Genomic DNA, 15410 nt, shown 5'->3' on the forward strand with positions numbered 1-15410 from the left:
ACTCTTATCAGAGGACGCCCCTATACTCCACAGGTGCAGCTAGTTTTCACAACATCAAGCTGCTACGTAAAATATGTGTGATGTAATTGTTTTGTAAAATTAAAAGAAGATAATTATTTTATAGCATTAAAAGAAAAAAGAAATAAAATTGTTCATCTATTAACGACACACTTTACGACCAATTGAAGCAAAAACACATAAAAGGTGAAAAGAAATAACACGTTTACACAGACGACCACGAACACATCGTGCATAAGAAATGTAGAAAACAAGAAATCAGAAACCCAAAAGAGTTGTGAGCATGGTTGTAAAATCGTACAACTTAATCAGTTGTAGACACGAAAGAAAAAACGAAACAAAATGAAACCACAACGACACAATCCAACACAAATTGACACGAACAACACAAGCCACATATGACACCATCTATATCAAAAGCTAGCTCATTCTTCATAACCCTTCTTCGCCAAAAACACGATCGCGATCAGCGGTGATCCGCTTGCCGTTTTTGCAAGTGCTCCAGTTTTGCACGCATCGTTCACGCAAGACTTACAAGAACATCCAGAAGCGCAAACACAACAAACAACAGAACAACACACCGGAACAGAAAGATTGTGGTAAAACAACAAAACGAACGGTTCTTGCAAACGAACGATCGTGTAATGCGTGGATCGAGTTTTTGTTTCTTTTTTGCGGAAGAGTTGCACATTCAACATCGTGTTTAGCAAACCGCTTGAAGATGGTGCTAGCTTTTGACAACACAGTGACGTACCGATTCATCTCGCCAGAAGAGGTGGCGATCTCTTCTGAACGAAGACATTGGCCTCCATTATCCTGAAATGGAAGATGCAGAGAAATGGTTTTAGTAAACAAACGAACCGCGGACTAACGTTCGGCGGGCTTCTTTCAGCCGACAGTCAACGGACTGCATTTTGAGGGTCTGTCGTTGCTCAGGTTGCAATGTGCAAAGCTAATGATTCTCGTAGTGCAAATCGTACATCCCTTCACACTGTATGACCTCTTTGGAACTTATGTTTTGTGGAGATTTTTTTTTGGAATTCGCTTCCTTGTTAGAGAGACACACTCGCAAAATCCCTGTGCCGAAACAATGTAGCATGATGTGTCTAGGTGGTGCGAAACTCAAGTATTTAGATCATCATTAACATAAAAAGGGAGCCCATCGTACACACGACGCTGGGTTCTGTCAATATAGACACTTGAATGACGGAATGTCTTACGGTTGCCTACACACGTAGAGTGCACACAATTGCAGCGAACCGAGCAGAAAGATGGCCGTATTTCCTACCCTAATTATGCATTCCAAGGCTCCTTCAGAACGGGTTTTTCATGCACCGTGATAACAGCTGGCCGGGTTGGCCAATCTGCTGGAAAGGCCCAGTGTGGCATGGCCGTGGCGCGTTGGCAACAGAGATCCACCGCAGACGACGGGCAACCTTTTGTTGACTGGAATTAAGGCTTTTTAATGATACTTGACGAGCTGCGGTTGACTAGAAATGAAATGCATAAATTACATACACTTCCAGGCGCAATCCCGGCACACTGGTGTAGCGGCTCCGGCGTAACAAGCATGATTATGTTCAGCAGTGAATTGGGATTTTTCTGCTTCCCGCTTTTCCTCCGGTTCTCGGTTGTAATCCCACTTGAACCTAGCACCGAGCTATTTCTCACTCGTTCTCCCCCAGCATGTTCTGACGCTCGCACCAATACAAGCGAACTAGTTTGACACTATTCACTGGCACTGATTTCATCCCTCGTTTCTTCGCGTTCTTTTCCAACGCCTTCCCCTCCCCCCACCCACCCAACCTTCCCATCGCCATCACCGTGCGCAACGTCACCCAAGGGACCATTGAAAGTTTGATGACTGTGGAAAGTTGTGGTAATTAAATCAGGCACTTTTGAAATTTCGCACCACGACACACACACACGAGCAGCACGGAGTGTGGCCGCTCAGCACAGCTCAGCTCAGCCCAGCGCTCGCAGGCAACACTGACACGAATATAAAAACCACAAATGCCTGGTGTTGGTTAAAGATTCACAATATCCATTCCTGCCCTGCCCTGGAACTTTCGCACTTGACAGTGCAAAAAGGCGCCCGAAATGCCCCCGTCTTCGAAGTACTGATTCATTCTGGTGCTCTCTATCGTTTCCAGAACATTCCGGATGGAACGTACGGGTGTGTGTGTGTGTGTGTTTGGGAATGTTTTTTTTTTTGTGTGTTGCTACAGCTTCTTGTGATCCATGTTTCCCGAAGAGGGTGGCAAATTGCTGTCGAGTGATTAATGTTCCCATTCCCGTTCCTTCCCCAATTACCCGGTGTCTGCCTAAGGATGCTTTCGGGGGAGAGGATTTTTTTTTCTCCTCCATACACTGCACAGCTATTGGCACTCACCCCACTGATTCAAGTCATCAGTCCATTTTGCCATCCGATAACCTATCATGGAATCATCTCCCATCGGCCGGCGTGATGGTTTGCGGGTGGCTTGCTGGGTGGCTTGGGAATGGGGAAGAACCGGCCAATAGAGCCGAGCGGTTCCGAGGCATTTGAACGCTTTTAAAACTTCGTTTACGGTCGACCAAGGCGAGACAAAATAGCGCACGAAGCGTGCATGCAAGCACCGGAATGCTTCAGAATGCAAAGGAAGGACGTGAAAGAAAACAAAAAGAGGCAAGAAAAAAAAAAACCATTTCGAACGCAGCTTCTTCTCTGCTGCCACCGGAAATGCATGAAGCAAACAGGGAAACGAGAGAAGCAACAAAAAAAAAACAACTGAGCGAAAAATAGTCCAGTGTCGGAACCGAATCGGCCGGTGCATCGAGGGCAAACGATAAAAAGCAATTCCACAGCAACGACCACACACACACACACACACACACACCATCCAATGATGGGAAGGAACATGAATAATCATTTATGTGACCGCTGCGAAACCGATGCACTCCCGAACCCCCCCCCCCCCCCCCCCCCCCCCCCCCCGGGTTGTCTCGCCCTGGGGTTGTTTTTCTCTTTTTTTTATTCGCCCTTCACTGTGTAGATGAGACCAGCTGAAATTGATTCCAGTGACGCGGTGGGGGACGGGGAGGTTAAAAATCTTTCAAGAAAATTTCAACAATAGCCTGGCCCCATCTCTGCTTTCGTCATTTTCTGCATTTTCGAACATGGCACGATCAATCTCAGACATGTCTGACATTGGAAAGCATAGAAGGCTGGGTGTTTTTTTCCGTCAGCGTTTCACAGAACTCCACGCTTCAATAAATGATGCGACCATTCAGTTCAGTGCGAAATCGGACGGAAATCATCGAATGATGCTGGGTGGCATTATTAAATAATCATTGTAACTACATTTTCAAATTAAGTTGCCCTTTTGCGAGTTGCAGAAACTGTTTGAGGATAGTGGTATAATTCAACATTTTGTCATTTAATTTGTCCCCCAAAGGTGAGTGCTTTAACAACCTTGGTTGCGGTTACATTGTTCGTACCGTGATCAAGATCGATCGATTAAAGGTGAACCGTTGAACATCATAATCATCCGTCTCATCATCAATCATAACCAACCATCTTCCACAGACACACACTTGCTTTAATGCATTCATTGATTTTTTGCCAACACGATCAATCGCTTTCCGTCATCGGACATTGCCTTCGCCAGCCGACAATGGCGAGCTTCAGGACTAGCACATCCAGCTAGCGCTGGAGTGCTTGCGCCACACTTTTTCTTGACTCCGTCCAGCCGGACTCGACTAATTCCGAATGCCGTTTTTCATCGTACCAAACCGTGCTTCGGTTCGATTCATGAGTGATAAAACACGGGACAGAAGCATGCGTCCGAAAATGTCATTGATTATGTACAGCGCAAACATGATGCTTTTGACCGAATGCAATGGCGTACGGGTTTTCTCACGCTCGAGCTGCGAGGATGGGACTAACAGGGTTCCCAGGGACACGAAAGGATATGGTACCGCTATCTTTCCGCTTGATACACTAACCCGATCACATCGCTTAGAATTGGCCGGCGATTAAAGGATAGGATGCTGACCAGCTGCTGACGGTGTGTGAAGAAAAGCCTCGAGCAATCGGGATGGCGCACAGTGGGTGCAGACACGAGTTTGTGAGTTTTGGCTGGAGAACCCTTTATAAAATTCTGTAATTTAAAGCTTTTCAGTTGCTTTGGACACCGAACAACAATTTGAGCTCTTAAATATTTGATGGAACTTTGCTCAAAAATCAAATTAAATTATTCGTAAAATTGGAAAATTTTAAACAATTCAAGAATTCAATCTTGAAGTTCTCAACGCCTGTTTTATGTTGTTTAAATGAATAAGAACAAATGTTTTTTTGTATTAAAATTTTGTATAAAACTACTGCCCCTGCACCACTTTCAAATTTCTCACTGTAAGGGCTTGATAGCATACGGTGCCTTTCTAAGATTCATTCCCCCAAGCAATAGCAGCGAGTGAAGGTAATAGACAACCTATCGTATCGGACGATTGCTGAATCAGCGAAAATCGAGCAATCATCAAGTATCACATAAACGCACACATGCACAAGGAACTCTCCTCTCAGCATCGAGATCGTACGAGATTGGAAGGCCACACACAGAACCAGCCGGAGGGCATCGTACCGTGTGGATCCGTGGATCTGTGCGGCCGATAGCCAAGTGTGTGGAAAAGATGAAGCTAACGGAGGAACAAACATGTGGCGCACATACCGATAATTCTATACAATCAATTTGAAATCGTTTTATGTGCACATATTATCAATGAGTTGTACATGAGATCTGTGCCGTTTTGTCGAATGTGCCGTCGTGACTGTCACGACCCTTTCGAACCGGACCGGTGGATGCCGTCCAAGGATGCAGCAACACCGTAGCGTGCCGGGAGCAATCGCTGACTTTGGGGTGGCCGGGGTGGTTTGTGTGATGAATTTCAACGAAGCCGACCTCCATTCCCCCTAAAGGTAGACATCGTCATCGGCTATGGGGTCGGGTCGGGTCCTCACGCTGTGAAGAATGATGGCCCAACCTCTTCGGTTTCGAACGACACACGCGTGCATTATTCGAGCCCGTCGAATTTCGATTGGCCACCGATCGAAGGAACGGGCTGGAAAGTGGGCACTTGGGTTTGAACTTTTTCGTCCTTCGGTTTGCCCTTCACGGCACGAGCTGATTGGACATCTGTTTCTGCTGAAGCAAGGGGCCATGTTGCCCAGTGAATCATCGTACCGAGAGCGTGCACCACCGCGCCGGCGGATCGGTAGGATCATTAACTATGATAAACTTATCACACGACGTCAGTGGAGAGTGGCATTAGTGGTATTAAAAATTTACTACCCAAAAAGTGTTCACCCACTGCAGCGGTCGGTCGGCAGAGAGCCCGCACGATGTAAGGCCCCACCCCATATCCATATGTCACCGGGTCGAAGTGCACTGCAGGCTCGCTGGTCGGTCGTCCGAGATGTGTAGAGTTATTGCTCCACAAGTTTTCGTAAGTTGGACGAACTTTTAGAGCCCCCCGAGCGAAGAGGTTCCAACTTCTTCAAGGATTTGGTGGTGACTTTTTAGGCGAAACCTCCATAATGCTTTCGCACATTGAGACCAACAGTTATGCGCCGGTGGACAAACTTTCATCGAACAAGAATTCCTGAAAAGATCACCAGCACAAAAAAAAAACAGAAAACATTCATACATGTTTGATCAAATTCTACTAAGCTGTTAGATTACTCCGGCGGATGAGGGGTCCGCTGCAGGTAAACGGTCCCCACAGGGGGTTCGATCTGAAAATATACTTTTTAAAACCCACCGAGCACAAAACATTAAGAAGATTTATCCCGAAACACCGGTCTCGGTGCCATCTCCACAGCGTGCCCGATGGATGCAGGAACTTTCCCATTACCAGTGGCCAGTACCGTCTACCGGGCCGGGTGCAGAGGCGTAAGTCAACCGAGGCCACTTTTATGTCGTGTCTCGCAGGGCTAGTTGTCTTCATCGTGCACACTTGGCCCCAACTATTTCCATTGGCCAGGGGGATGGGGGAGGGTGTAAACGAAACTTTCCATTCGTTGCCCCTCGCAACGACACCGCCCCGAAGGCGAATGTTTTGCGCGAATTGAATTTTGCAACAGCTATTAAGAAAAGGGACACCTGAGACTCATTGTTGCGATATTTTTCGAAACCATTTCGCAAAACATTCGTTTTTTCCTTTTTGTTGTTGCACGATGGTGTTAGCACCGTCTGAAGGTCGGGATGGTTGTGGCCACGTAGGAGAAACCCACCTTGTAATGGATGTCGTAAACGTCCGACTGATAGGAGGAAAAAGTGTAATAAAAATATAAGTACAAACCGTCCACAGACAGGTGCTTCGAATGCCTTGTTTGGGTTGAAGGTGGCATGAAGTCGACAGCAAAAATGGCCACATGCCGTAAAAGGTAGGTTTTCCGTTCCCGAATTTCCTTTAGCAACGATTCCTCTGCATAGTTTACGATTGCTGCGATGATTTTGTTTAAAGCGTATTGCTCTTGAGGAGTTTAGCATACCGAATGTTTAGGTTTTTGCAATAAAATTAAGCAAAATAAAACAAAGGAAAGATAATCACACTTTACACACATGCTCACCCCCTGAATCGGGGTGAAAACTCGTGCCACAAATCACAATCATAATTAGCAAACAAGCACTCGAAGGAGCGATTATGTGCTCTCAACAAGTGGCCCGGCGCATAATATTTTAAAACTTTAGACCTTCCCAAATTTGTAAGAGATGGTTTTTTGGAAGTAACCCAAAAGGCATTATCCCCCGTTGATCCCTTACAGTGCTAAGCCACAAAAACACACACACGCGCGAGCGAGCGAGCGAGCGCGCGCGCGTCTCTTGCATAATAAACAAGTCAACAAGGAGGCCACCACTAGCACTTCGAAGCACCTACACCCGACACGGTGTGGTGGAAAATTCACCCGAGCGATTATTTAACCATGTTTCAAATTAAAAGTTATAACTCCCTCTACACACATTGGATCGGACGTGGTAGGATTTTTTGCACGACCCCGTTAAAATAAAGCCCAGCCCCGACACACCACGGGCCAAAACGGTCGCGACCGTTTCGGAGTGTCGTGTTTCGGTGCTTTCGGAGTTCGGGGTTACCTCGAGATGGTCGTGATACGTCCAAGGCTGTAGACAGTGCGGTAGGGAAAACATGCCAAACTAAGGAACGGCGAAGCAGAAGAAAAAAAATCCCCGTATCGCTAAATCGAAAGGTCTCGCACACCAACCCGGCGCAGGGCACGCGATTGTACCGTGGGAGGCATAATCGGTTGGCCACCACGACCGTACCACGACCGTGTCGATACCGAACCCCCTCGACAAGGATGTTTCACACCAGGTTTCACACAACGGGAAAGGATTACCAGCCAAGAAAGCGAAGGATCAAAAGCGAAACAAGGCAACAAAAAATTCATACGACCAAAACCACTCGAAGGCTCGAAGGCTCGAAGGTTTAACTACGACCGTGGCGAGCAGCCACGTATTGGCACGACTTTCCACGAGGCCACGCATGAGATGGAGGGGTGGAGCGGGTTCGAGTGTGAAACAACTTACATAATAAATGAACAAGTTGCGTGCTATTTTATTTTACCAAAGTTTATTAAAACCTCATGAAAACTCAAGAAGCTCAACGTCGGGGTAAGCCTGGGTGAAGCCACTTCAATGATCACACTATAAAGCGCAACCAGCGTTCGCAACAGTTTGGCTCCGTTGAAGCTTCCTGTTCGATGCACAATCTAGCAAGCGAGACACAAGAAATAGGAGAGAGAGAGAGAGAGAGAGAGAGAGAGAGAGAGAGAGAGAGAGAGAGTGGTTCATGTTTGTATCTCGTGGTTTAGTGGCTACTTGATAAGCGTGAAACGTGAAGTGTGTGTGTGTGTGTTTAGGTACAAATCCCACATGTCGGGTTTCTTCTGGCGTAATCTCGTTGCTAGCGGCATGGAAATGGAGCCGCCAAGTACTTTGTTCACTAAGTAGGAAAACACCGGAGCTCACCAGGAGTGTATTTTACCGTGTCTTATCAGTTTGCACACAAAATTCTGTCATTTTAAATTGAAAACCATCTGTTATCAAATTGTTTTCCGGTGTTATTTAATGCTGTGCGGAAAATTGTTCCAGCAGTAATCAAATGTACGGCTTGAGAATTTTGCGAACAAACACATAAATTTTTAAGAAAGTCATAAGCAAATCATTTCTTTGGGTTTATTAAGGTTGTTAACAACTATGTAGCCCAGATTTTTAATTTTTGGATTCATTTCCCTTTCAAAATTTAATTTAATGAATCAAACGATTAAATCACAGTACTGTAAAACTTGTTGTTTTAATTCCTAATCCTACTCTTATGTAATTTTTATATAAGCTATAGTGTTATGTTCAGATTGGTTCAACAGTTATTGCATATGTTTCTGTTTGATGGTTCATTTGTTTCACCAATATATCATTTGTATTACTGTTATACCATAACCATATTACTACTGTTATACCATAACCATTTGTATTACCATAACCATACCATGTACCACATTGAGATTAAAAGACTTGAAGATTTTAAATAGTTGAAACATTTTTGAAAGCTTTGTGTTTCTGCACCTTTTGTAATATTTTTTTTCAGGTTATTAATGCGAAAATGCTCTGCTTGACTACCGATTCCTACCCAGTACAACTCACAGCGTGTGCCCTTAAATTCGAATCGAAATATCACCACATCACCGTTGCCCATTATTACATCCCTTCACACAAGCCACGGCACAAGCCGCACCTGTAAATGCTTTTACACACCTCCCAGGGCCCTGAGTTCCTGTAACCCAACCCCGACAGTTGGTACAAACGCTGAGCATTTCCATTGATTTTTTAATGAAATTAATTTCGAACCATCAACATAACGACCCCTCGCGCTCGCAGGGGTCGCCCCGCGGTACGTTCCCTCGTGGGCCTCGTAGTCATACGATCGATCCGTGCCAATCACAGACCAACAACCGTGAGTAAACACAGCCCCACGTAACGTTGCGACTTCTTGCCGTTAATTCCACCACCAGCACCAGCATGGAGCTGGTACTGGTACTTTGTACCGGCACATGTGCACATACAGTTGCACATACATCCCGTGCAGAGCCCCCGTCCCAACATCATCCGGCAATCTGGATCGATGGGCGAGAACGAGAAAACCCCCGGCAAACGGAAGAGCGAGTGATAAATCGTTTCCATCGCAGTCTTCAGCATGTTTCAAACCTTTCATTCAACGCCCTCACGGTTTCACGTTTTCATTTTACACTCGCGGCCCAAGTACCAAGCCGGGCCTCAGCACTAGCAAACAGCTTCTCTTCCCTATACGGTCACGAAGGGGGGGACTGTTTGTTGTTGTTGGTGGTGATGGTGCAGAAGCAAGAAAGAACAGTCGAACAGCGCACAAGGTGCAATACTCAAAAGATGGCCCAATCCCTTGCAGAAGGTGGCCAGTTTTGTTCGCTTTACCATACCTTCCCCGGCAATCCGGTTTTCGTTGGGTGAGAATGTGTTGAAATTAAGCGATTGCTTTGGGCATAATTTTGCAACTCCAATGCTAAATCAGTCCATGCGCAACACACATACACGGCAAGATTTGTGGAATGAAACGGTATCCAGTGGCAGGCGATACATTATTTCTGCTGTTATAAGTAACACTAATTTACAGAATTTTCCAGCAGTCCATTGGAAATCTTCCTTGAAATTTTCAACTAGTATTTTTGTCGTAATTCATTTTCATACACTCAAAATCTTCCAGAATAGTTTTCAGGGGGACGCTTTTTAGAATAAATATCCAAAATATTCTGTTAAAATGTCAGACACCTTGAGGATCACATATAATAATTGAATAGCTCTTTAATAACATTATCCATTAATTAATTAATTAATAACATTTATCCACCTTGAAGAAGAAATAAAATATTCGTTAAAGGGAATATAAAATAAACATTTTATATAAAAAAAACTCCCTTTATGTCATTTTCACTTCTATCAAGAGAATATATTATTGTGTACCAACAATTCCATCATCACACCGACTCGCTTCTTTTACAAAATGGAACAAATGTGTGTGCACCCAACATAATCGGGGCAACATAATTCATACGCTGTATGTTGCTTAAATAGTAAGATGCGTTAGAAGCTGGGGGCAGGCAAAACTAAAAGAACAGGCAAGAAAAACACGGCTTTACCCATAACGGATCATAATACCAAATGCTAGCATTATCCATCATCGTAATCTGCTCGGCACTGCTGCGCTGACAGTCCCGGGGCTCGGTGGGTTCGGTTCGACGATAGTGTCCCAACTGCCGCTCACCCGTTGTCACAAAAGTTTTTGGGATGAAAGCTTTTGCCGACTTTTCCACTCGCCCAAAACCGGAAACACTGCGGACCGAGCGTGTCACAACCGACAATGCACACTATGCGCAACTAAACCGCACCTCAGCACACAAACCTTGCGCTTCACATGAAACACCCACGAAACACCCACGAAACGTATCGCGAAAAGACTTTCATCTGTCGAGGCACTTAGCAGTGTTGCTGCTGTTGTTATTATTTTTTTCGCTTCAAAGAATGGGAACGTGGACACTCCACCCACACACACACACTTACACAGATAAAACTTCGTAATTTGATATGACAATCGTGAAACTCGGACGGGGTTTCTTCTTGTTGCCCTGGGCCAACAATATCACCTACACCCGGGTAGCGATAAACATTCACGACGGGAATATTTCACCACGCCCAAACCCACATCCAGCACATCAGCACACACGGGAACGATTTCTTTTCGCCCTTTCCGTTTTTCCTTTTTTTGGAAAATTGCAAAAATTGAATCACTTGCACCAGAATGCACAATGGACACTTTTCTTGCCGAAACGCTGCCAAAATATCACTCGCTGCTGCTGGGCGATGCGCCGTACACCGGCAAATCAACTCGATTCTGCACACGGTGATCCACTTAATACCCGTGACCCGTGGAAAGCGAACTTTCACAAACTAACTCAGCAGCGGAGTTGACTCGGTTGCGCAAACCTGCTGTAAACTTTTCCTCCACCCTCTCACCGGGCGGAAAAATTCCCACTCGATTTGGAGTGAGAGAGAGTGAGATCGCGTTCGAATTGTACGACGGTTAAGATAAACACAGGTCCGAATTGGCGATGAATAAAATTCTACACTTAAGTAAAAGCGCGACCCCCAAACGCCCCGAAATCCACCACTGTTGTTACAGAGAACGCAAACGTTTAACCACGAGTGCGCGCGCAAGATCGACTGACTGGTTGGCTCGCTGAGTCTTGCCGAGTTTTCCGGCACGGGTTCGGGTTTCGGGAAGCGAACATTTCCACTCGGACCTCTGGGGAAATGGCAGCGGGGCAAGCAAAGGGAAGACGAGGGAACCTCATTTCCTTCGTACCATCTTAGGGTTATGAAAACGGCCCCGTAACAGATAGGACAATGGGCCCGGCGGAATGGGGTGGGTGGCAAAGAAAAACATCGACGAATCGAACTCCAAATCGTATCGAATTGTGGGACGTGACGGGAAGCACAAACATCACGCGAGTGGGGGAAGCACATGAGCTGAGCTGCTCGATTGGCCGGGGCAGCACATGTTTTGTGTGCATTCCAAACCCCACCCGGGCAGGGGGCAGAGTGGCGGCCGGTGGACGAAAGTTTTCTTCCATTGCCAGACGTCGTTGTTTAAAATATCGGGCAGTTTCGCTCGTGTAAGCGTACCCGGTTTTAGATCGTTCCTTAACCAATAAAAACCCGTTGTGGGTGCTAAACATGCAGCCGTGGCAGCCACCCCTCTGCAGCGTGTATGACCTGCGTCACACAATGTACGCGTGAGCGCAAGTAAACATTTCACGAACGCACAACTGAGCTGCACCCCTCCGTCGTCGGTATCCGACCTGCGCTCGCCACGTCCGGACGTCGTGGTGGTGTTTAGACAGCAGATGTAAATGGGCCCCCATTCTTCGACAGTCAAATCACGCCACGCCAGATTAGGCGGGGGTCTGGAAGCCGTGGAGTCGTGGAACCCGGGCGGGGAACAAATCATCGATGAACTTCATGGCATGATTGACTACGGTAATTGGAACAGAACCGATAATGCAAACGGGTTTTAGGGAAGATTACGAGTCAGGGGATAATTCGTTTTGCATTCGCGAAGAAATAAGCTAGGAAACTCTTCATTAGAGGGCATTGTCGATTTACGGTAGTTGATTTATTGTGCACTAGTGGTGGCCCATTGCACTGATCGACTGAACGATCCCGAACTGCAATTATTTTGAATTCAAATCCAAGTAGGTGCAATTGGGTACAGCAGAATCTAGCAAAGGTTGCTGCGATGAGTTCAATAGGTTCTGGAGAGATTGGAATCTTTGAACCTACTTGAACCTGATTTCGATCCTCATCGCTATGAGTTGCTCCACCTTAGTTGGTAGTGATTGACTCATGCATTCCTAGTTTTTTACAAATTACACCTCTTTTTACACCTGTTACTATAAAATGTGCATTGTTTTGACATTCTAATTGTTGCCTTCAGCCTTCAAACATCTACATCATCTAGTACATACAGAAATTTGAAATAAACCTAATTTCAGAGCGATTTAAGAGACTTTTTGGACGAAACTTTGTGGACTCACAGCTCCCCAGATTTTAATCCTATTTGTTAAGATCATTTGCTGGGTTCTGTTGGGAAGATGATTCTAAAATATTACAAGATAATCGTTTTGAACCAGTGAAAGACGGTAGTTCCCAATTCTCGGACGGTGAAGTATTTGGAAGGTTTAAAGAAAACTTTAACAAAAATAAAAAAAAATCTAATTAAATTAGAAGGCATTTGCTACTATTTGCCTGATTTTCTTTGCCTTAATCTAACACAGCTGTTAAATTTGAAACACAACGAATTTTCGAAGCCACGTGTAAGAAACACCGTGCATCTTGAGGATCATCTGTCTTTATATTAGTCATCCAGTGTTGTGCATCGCTTTATAGCAAAACGAATGCTAATTATAGCAAATCTGCATTGACGTAATTTCTTCGTAACGCTTCGGAAACTGCATTGGCAAGTCTACAGGCGTCTGTTGCATCAATTGTTCGGACCGATTGGTGTCATTGATACGCAGCGGAAAATCGAATTCCGTTCCATCGTTACACGTAAGTTACACGCATGTTCAAGCCATGTTCAAGTTTCCCGAGCTTCCCGGTCCATCCTGTCTGCTGGTCGCCGAGTGCACGGGGAACAAATATTAACAAACGCGTCCATAAAACCCTCCCTGCGCCTCACGGTACATGTTTATATGGATGAACACGCATCCGCACGCTCGAATGCACGCTCCTTCTTGATCGAATCATATTCTCATAATCTTTCCAGTCAAGTGGAGCATAAACAAAACCGCCCCACGCCCCAACCGGTCCGAGGCACACGAAACTCATGTGCACCGTGGCCAATCGACTTGTGTGCGACGCCGTTGTGCTGCCCGCTAAAAATAGGCCGAATCGAGCGGGAAAGGCGTTGGCAGGGTTGCCCCCCCGGGGGTGGTAGGGTTGGTGGAATGGAAACTTCCCAACCTACAAAGCACATTTTCCACGTTGCTGTATTGACCTGATCGGAGAGTTTCATTACGTGCGGTTTGCTAGTTTTTTTTAGTTTTGTTTTGTTTGCTCCACGCTCGAATTCTTAGTGCTTGCTCGGTACTTCAACTTCAACGTACGAACAAAAAAAAAACACACACAACACAACAAGACTTAACGGCGTGTTCACGTGCGTAAAGACGCATCGCTATCGATTCCACGCAAAATTGGCACACGCACACAGCACATTGCGCTGAGGAAGAGAGGTCGACAGGGTTGAACTATTATCTTTTTTTAAAATACATTCACACAAACGAGGCAAAATGGGTTGCATTTGTAAACGCTGCATTATAACAACCTCGTACTCATGGGTGGGCACACGTGGAAGCACGAGCTGACAGTGGGAATAGGAAAGAGTAGGTCCATTTCCGCATCTGTTTGCCATTGAAACGGTTAGTGGTAGAACAGTTTTACGGATGCAGTTTGCTCGATAGTGATCTTCAGCTGTGGCAGTTGCGTTGTAAGATGTCTAAATCATACCAAGGAAAGTATTCCCGGGTCGATGAGGGTTTGAAATTTTCGAGAATTTCCAACTCACACCCCAAGTATCTCACCCCATTACATTTCTGTCAATCCAAGTAGCCAAGTGGTAAGAGCTCGACGAGAATTCTTAAAATTCGAGAATGAAATGCCTTTAGCGTGCAATTATTTAGAACGTTACAACTCCAGCGTTGTGTAATTCCTTTTAAATGAACCCCTTTTTAATGTTCCCCATTACGCAGTTCCGAAGACCTCAAGCAAATGTTTTACAACAAACCAATGTGCGCTTCGAAGGGAACGCACCTAAATATGCACCACGGCGTACGAACCAATCAATGCTTCCGATAAACAGCAAATCGATTGAAGCCAATCCGCCTGGCAACAACACAAAAGCAACCAGGCGGACCGGTCCAAGGGGGCCCCGAAAAACCGATAATTCTGGTGTCAATTACGCCTCGAGAACGGCAATGGCTAAGCGTGCTAGCAGCAAATTAAGCCCTCAAAGCCCAATTCAATTGGCTGTGCGTCCTCCCCACGATCCCGGGGGGTGGTTAGGCTGTCGGTGGATAATTTGTTGAACTTCAAAGCCAAACTCCGTTCGGATTCGTCGAAACCGAACACCGGGGAAATTGCTTGCTACGAACTCGCTCGCCTTCCGCGAAGCTCCAACGATCCGGCTGCTTTCTGCACCTTCTGCACCCCCGCCCCATGTACGTATATTCGTTCCACTTCGGATGGGTGTGCGGGACGGTTGTACTAAATTGCCCCGGCTTGGTTAAGCTGTTGTTTTATTTTATTCCTTTCTCGACCATAAAAATGGCTCAGGCAGCTTGACGCTGTATTGGTAGCCGTGCCGGAGTGACACACACCGAGCAGGGTTTCGAGCCCTTGGCAGCAGTGGGCAGATGGGAAAGGCCTCGATCTAGTTACTGCCGATAGTAAAATCAATTCTATCCACCGTCTTCGGCCGCACTAGATTGAGGCACATCCGAACCGTCGTCCAGCAAATCCTTGGTTTGGTCAAATCCTTTCGCCGAACAATCGCTGCGCTATATAAATTTAACATCCATCTCCACGGCCCCAGTTCTCCGCACGCACTGCTTTACTACTAGCCCAAGTCTTCGGGGGTGTTGCGTCGAACAATCGTAAAAGTAGCACCCAGTACCCCTTTTTTGCCGGGGTTGGGCGGGTTAACACTCGGAACCACTCAGACGAGTTGTTGGAGGGGGCGGGGAGTTGGAG

The 15410-nt window shown here is 46.0% G+C and overlaps 1 protein-coding gene across 9 annotated transcripts in view; it reads right to left on the minus strand.

The window, feature by feature from the left end:
* Positions 1–15410, minus strand: part of LOC128305387 (CUGBP Elav-like family member 4) — a 326349-nt gene that overhangs the window by 279123 nt on the left and 31816 nt on the right. The window contains exons 1-2 of one of the 9 annotated variants that reach the window (XM_053042802.1): positions 10263–10323; positions 773–834 (exon numbers count right to left, since the gene is read on the minus strand). The exons of the other annotated variants lie outside the window; for them this stretch is intronic. Of the exons in view, the coding sequence (XP_052898762.1) occupies positions 773–820 (48 nt within the window). The 5' untranslated portion in view covers positions 821–834; positions 10263–10323. Of the gene's footprint in view, positions 1–772; positions 835–10262; positions 10324–15410 lie in introns of those variants that run through there. 9 annotated transcript variants of the gene reach the window in all.

Source organism: Anopheles moucheti, chromosome 3 (assembly GCF_943734755.1).
Source record: "Anopheles moucheti chromosome 3, idAnoMoucSN_F20_07, whole genome shotgun sequence".
NCBI lineage: Eukaryota > Metazoa > Arthropoda > Insecta > Diptera > Culicidae > Anopheles > Anopheles moucheti.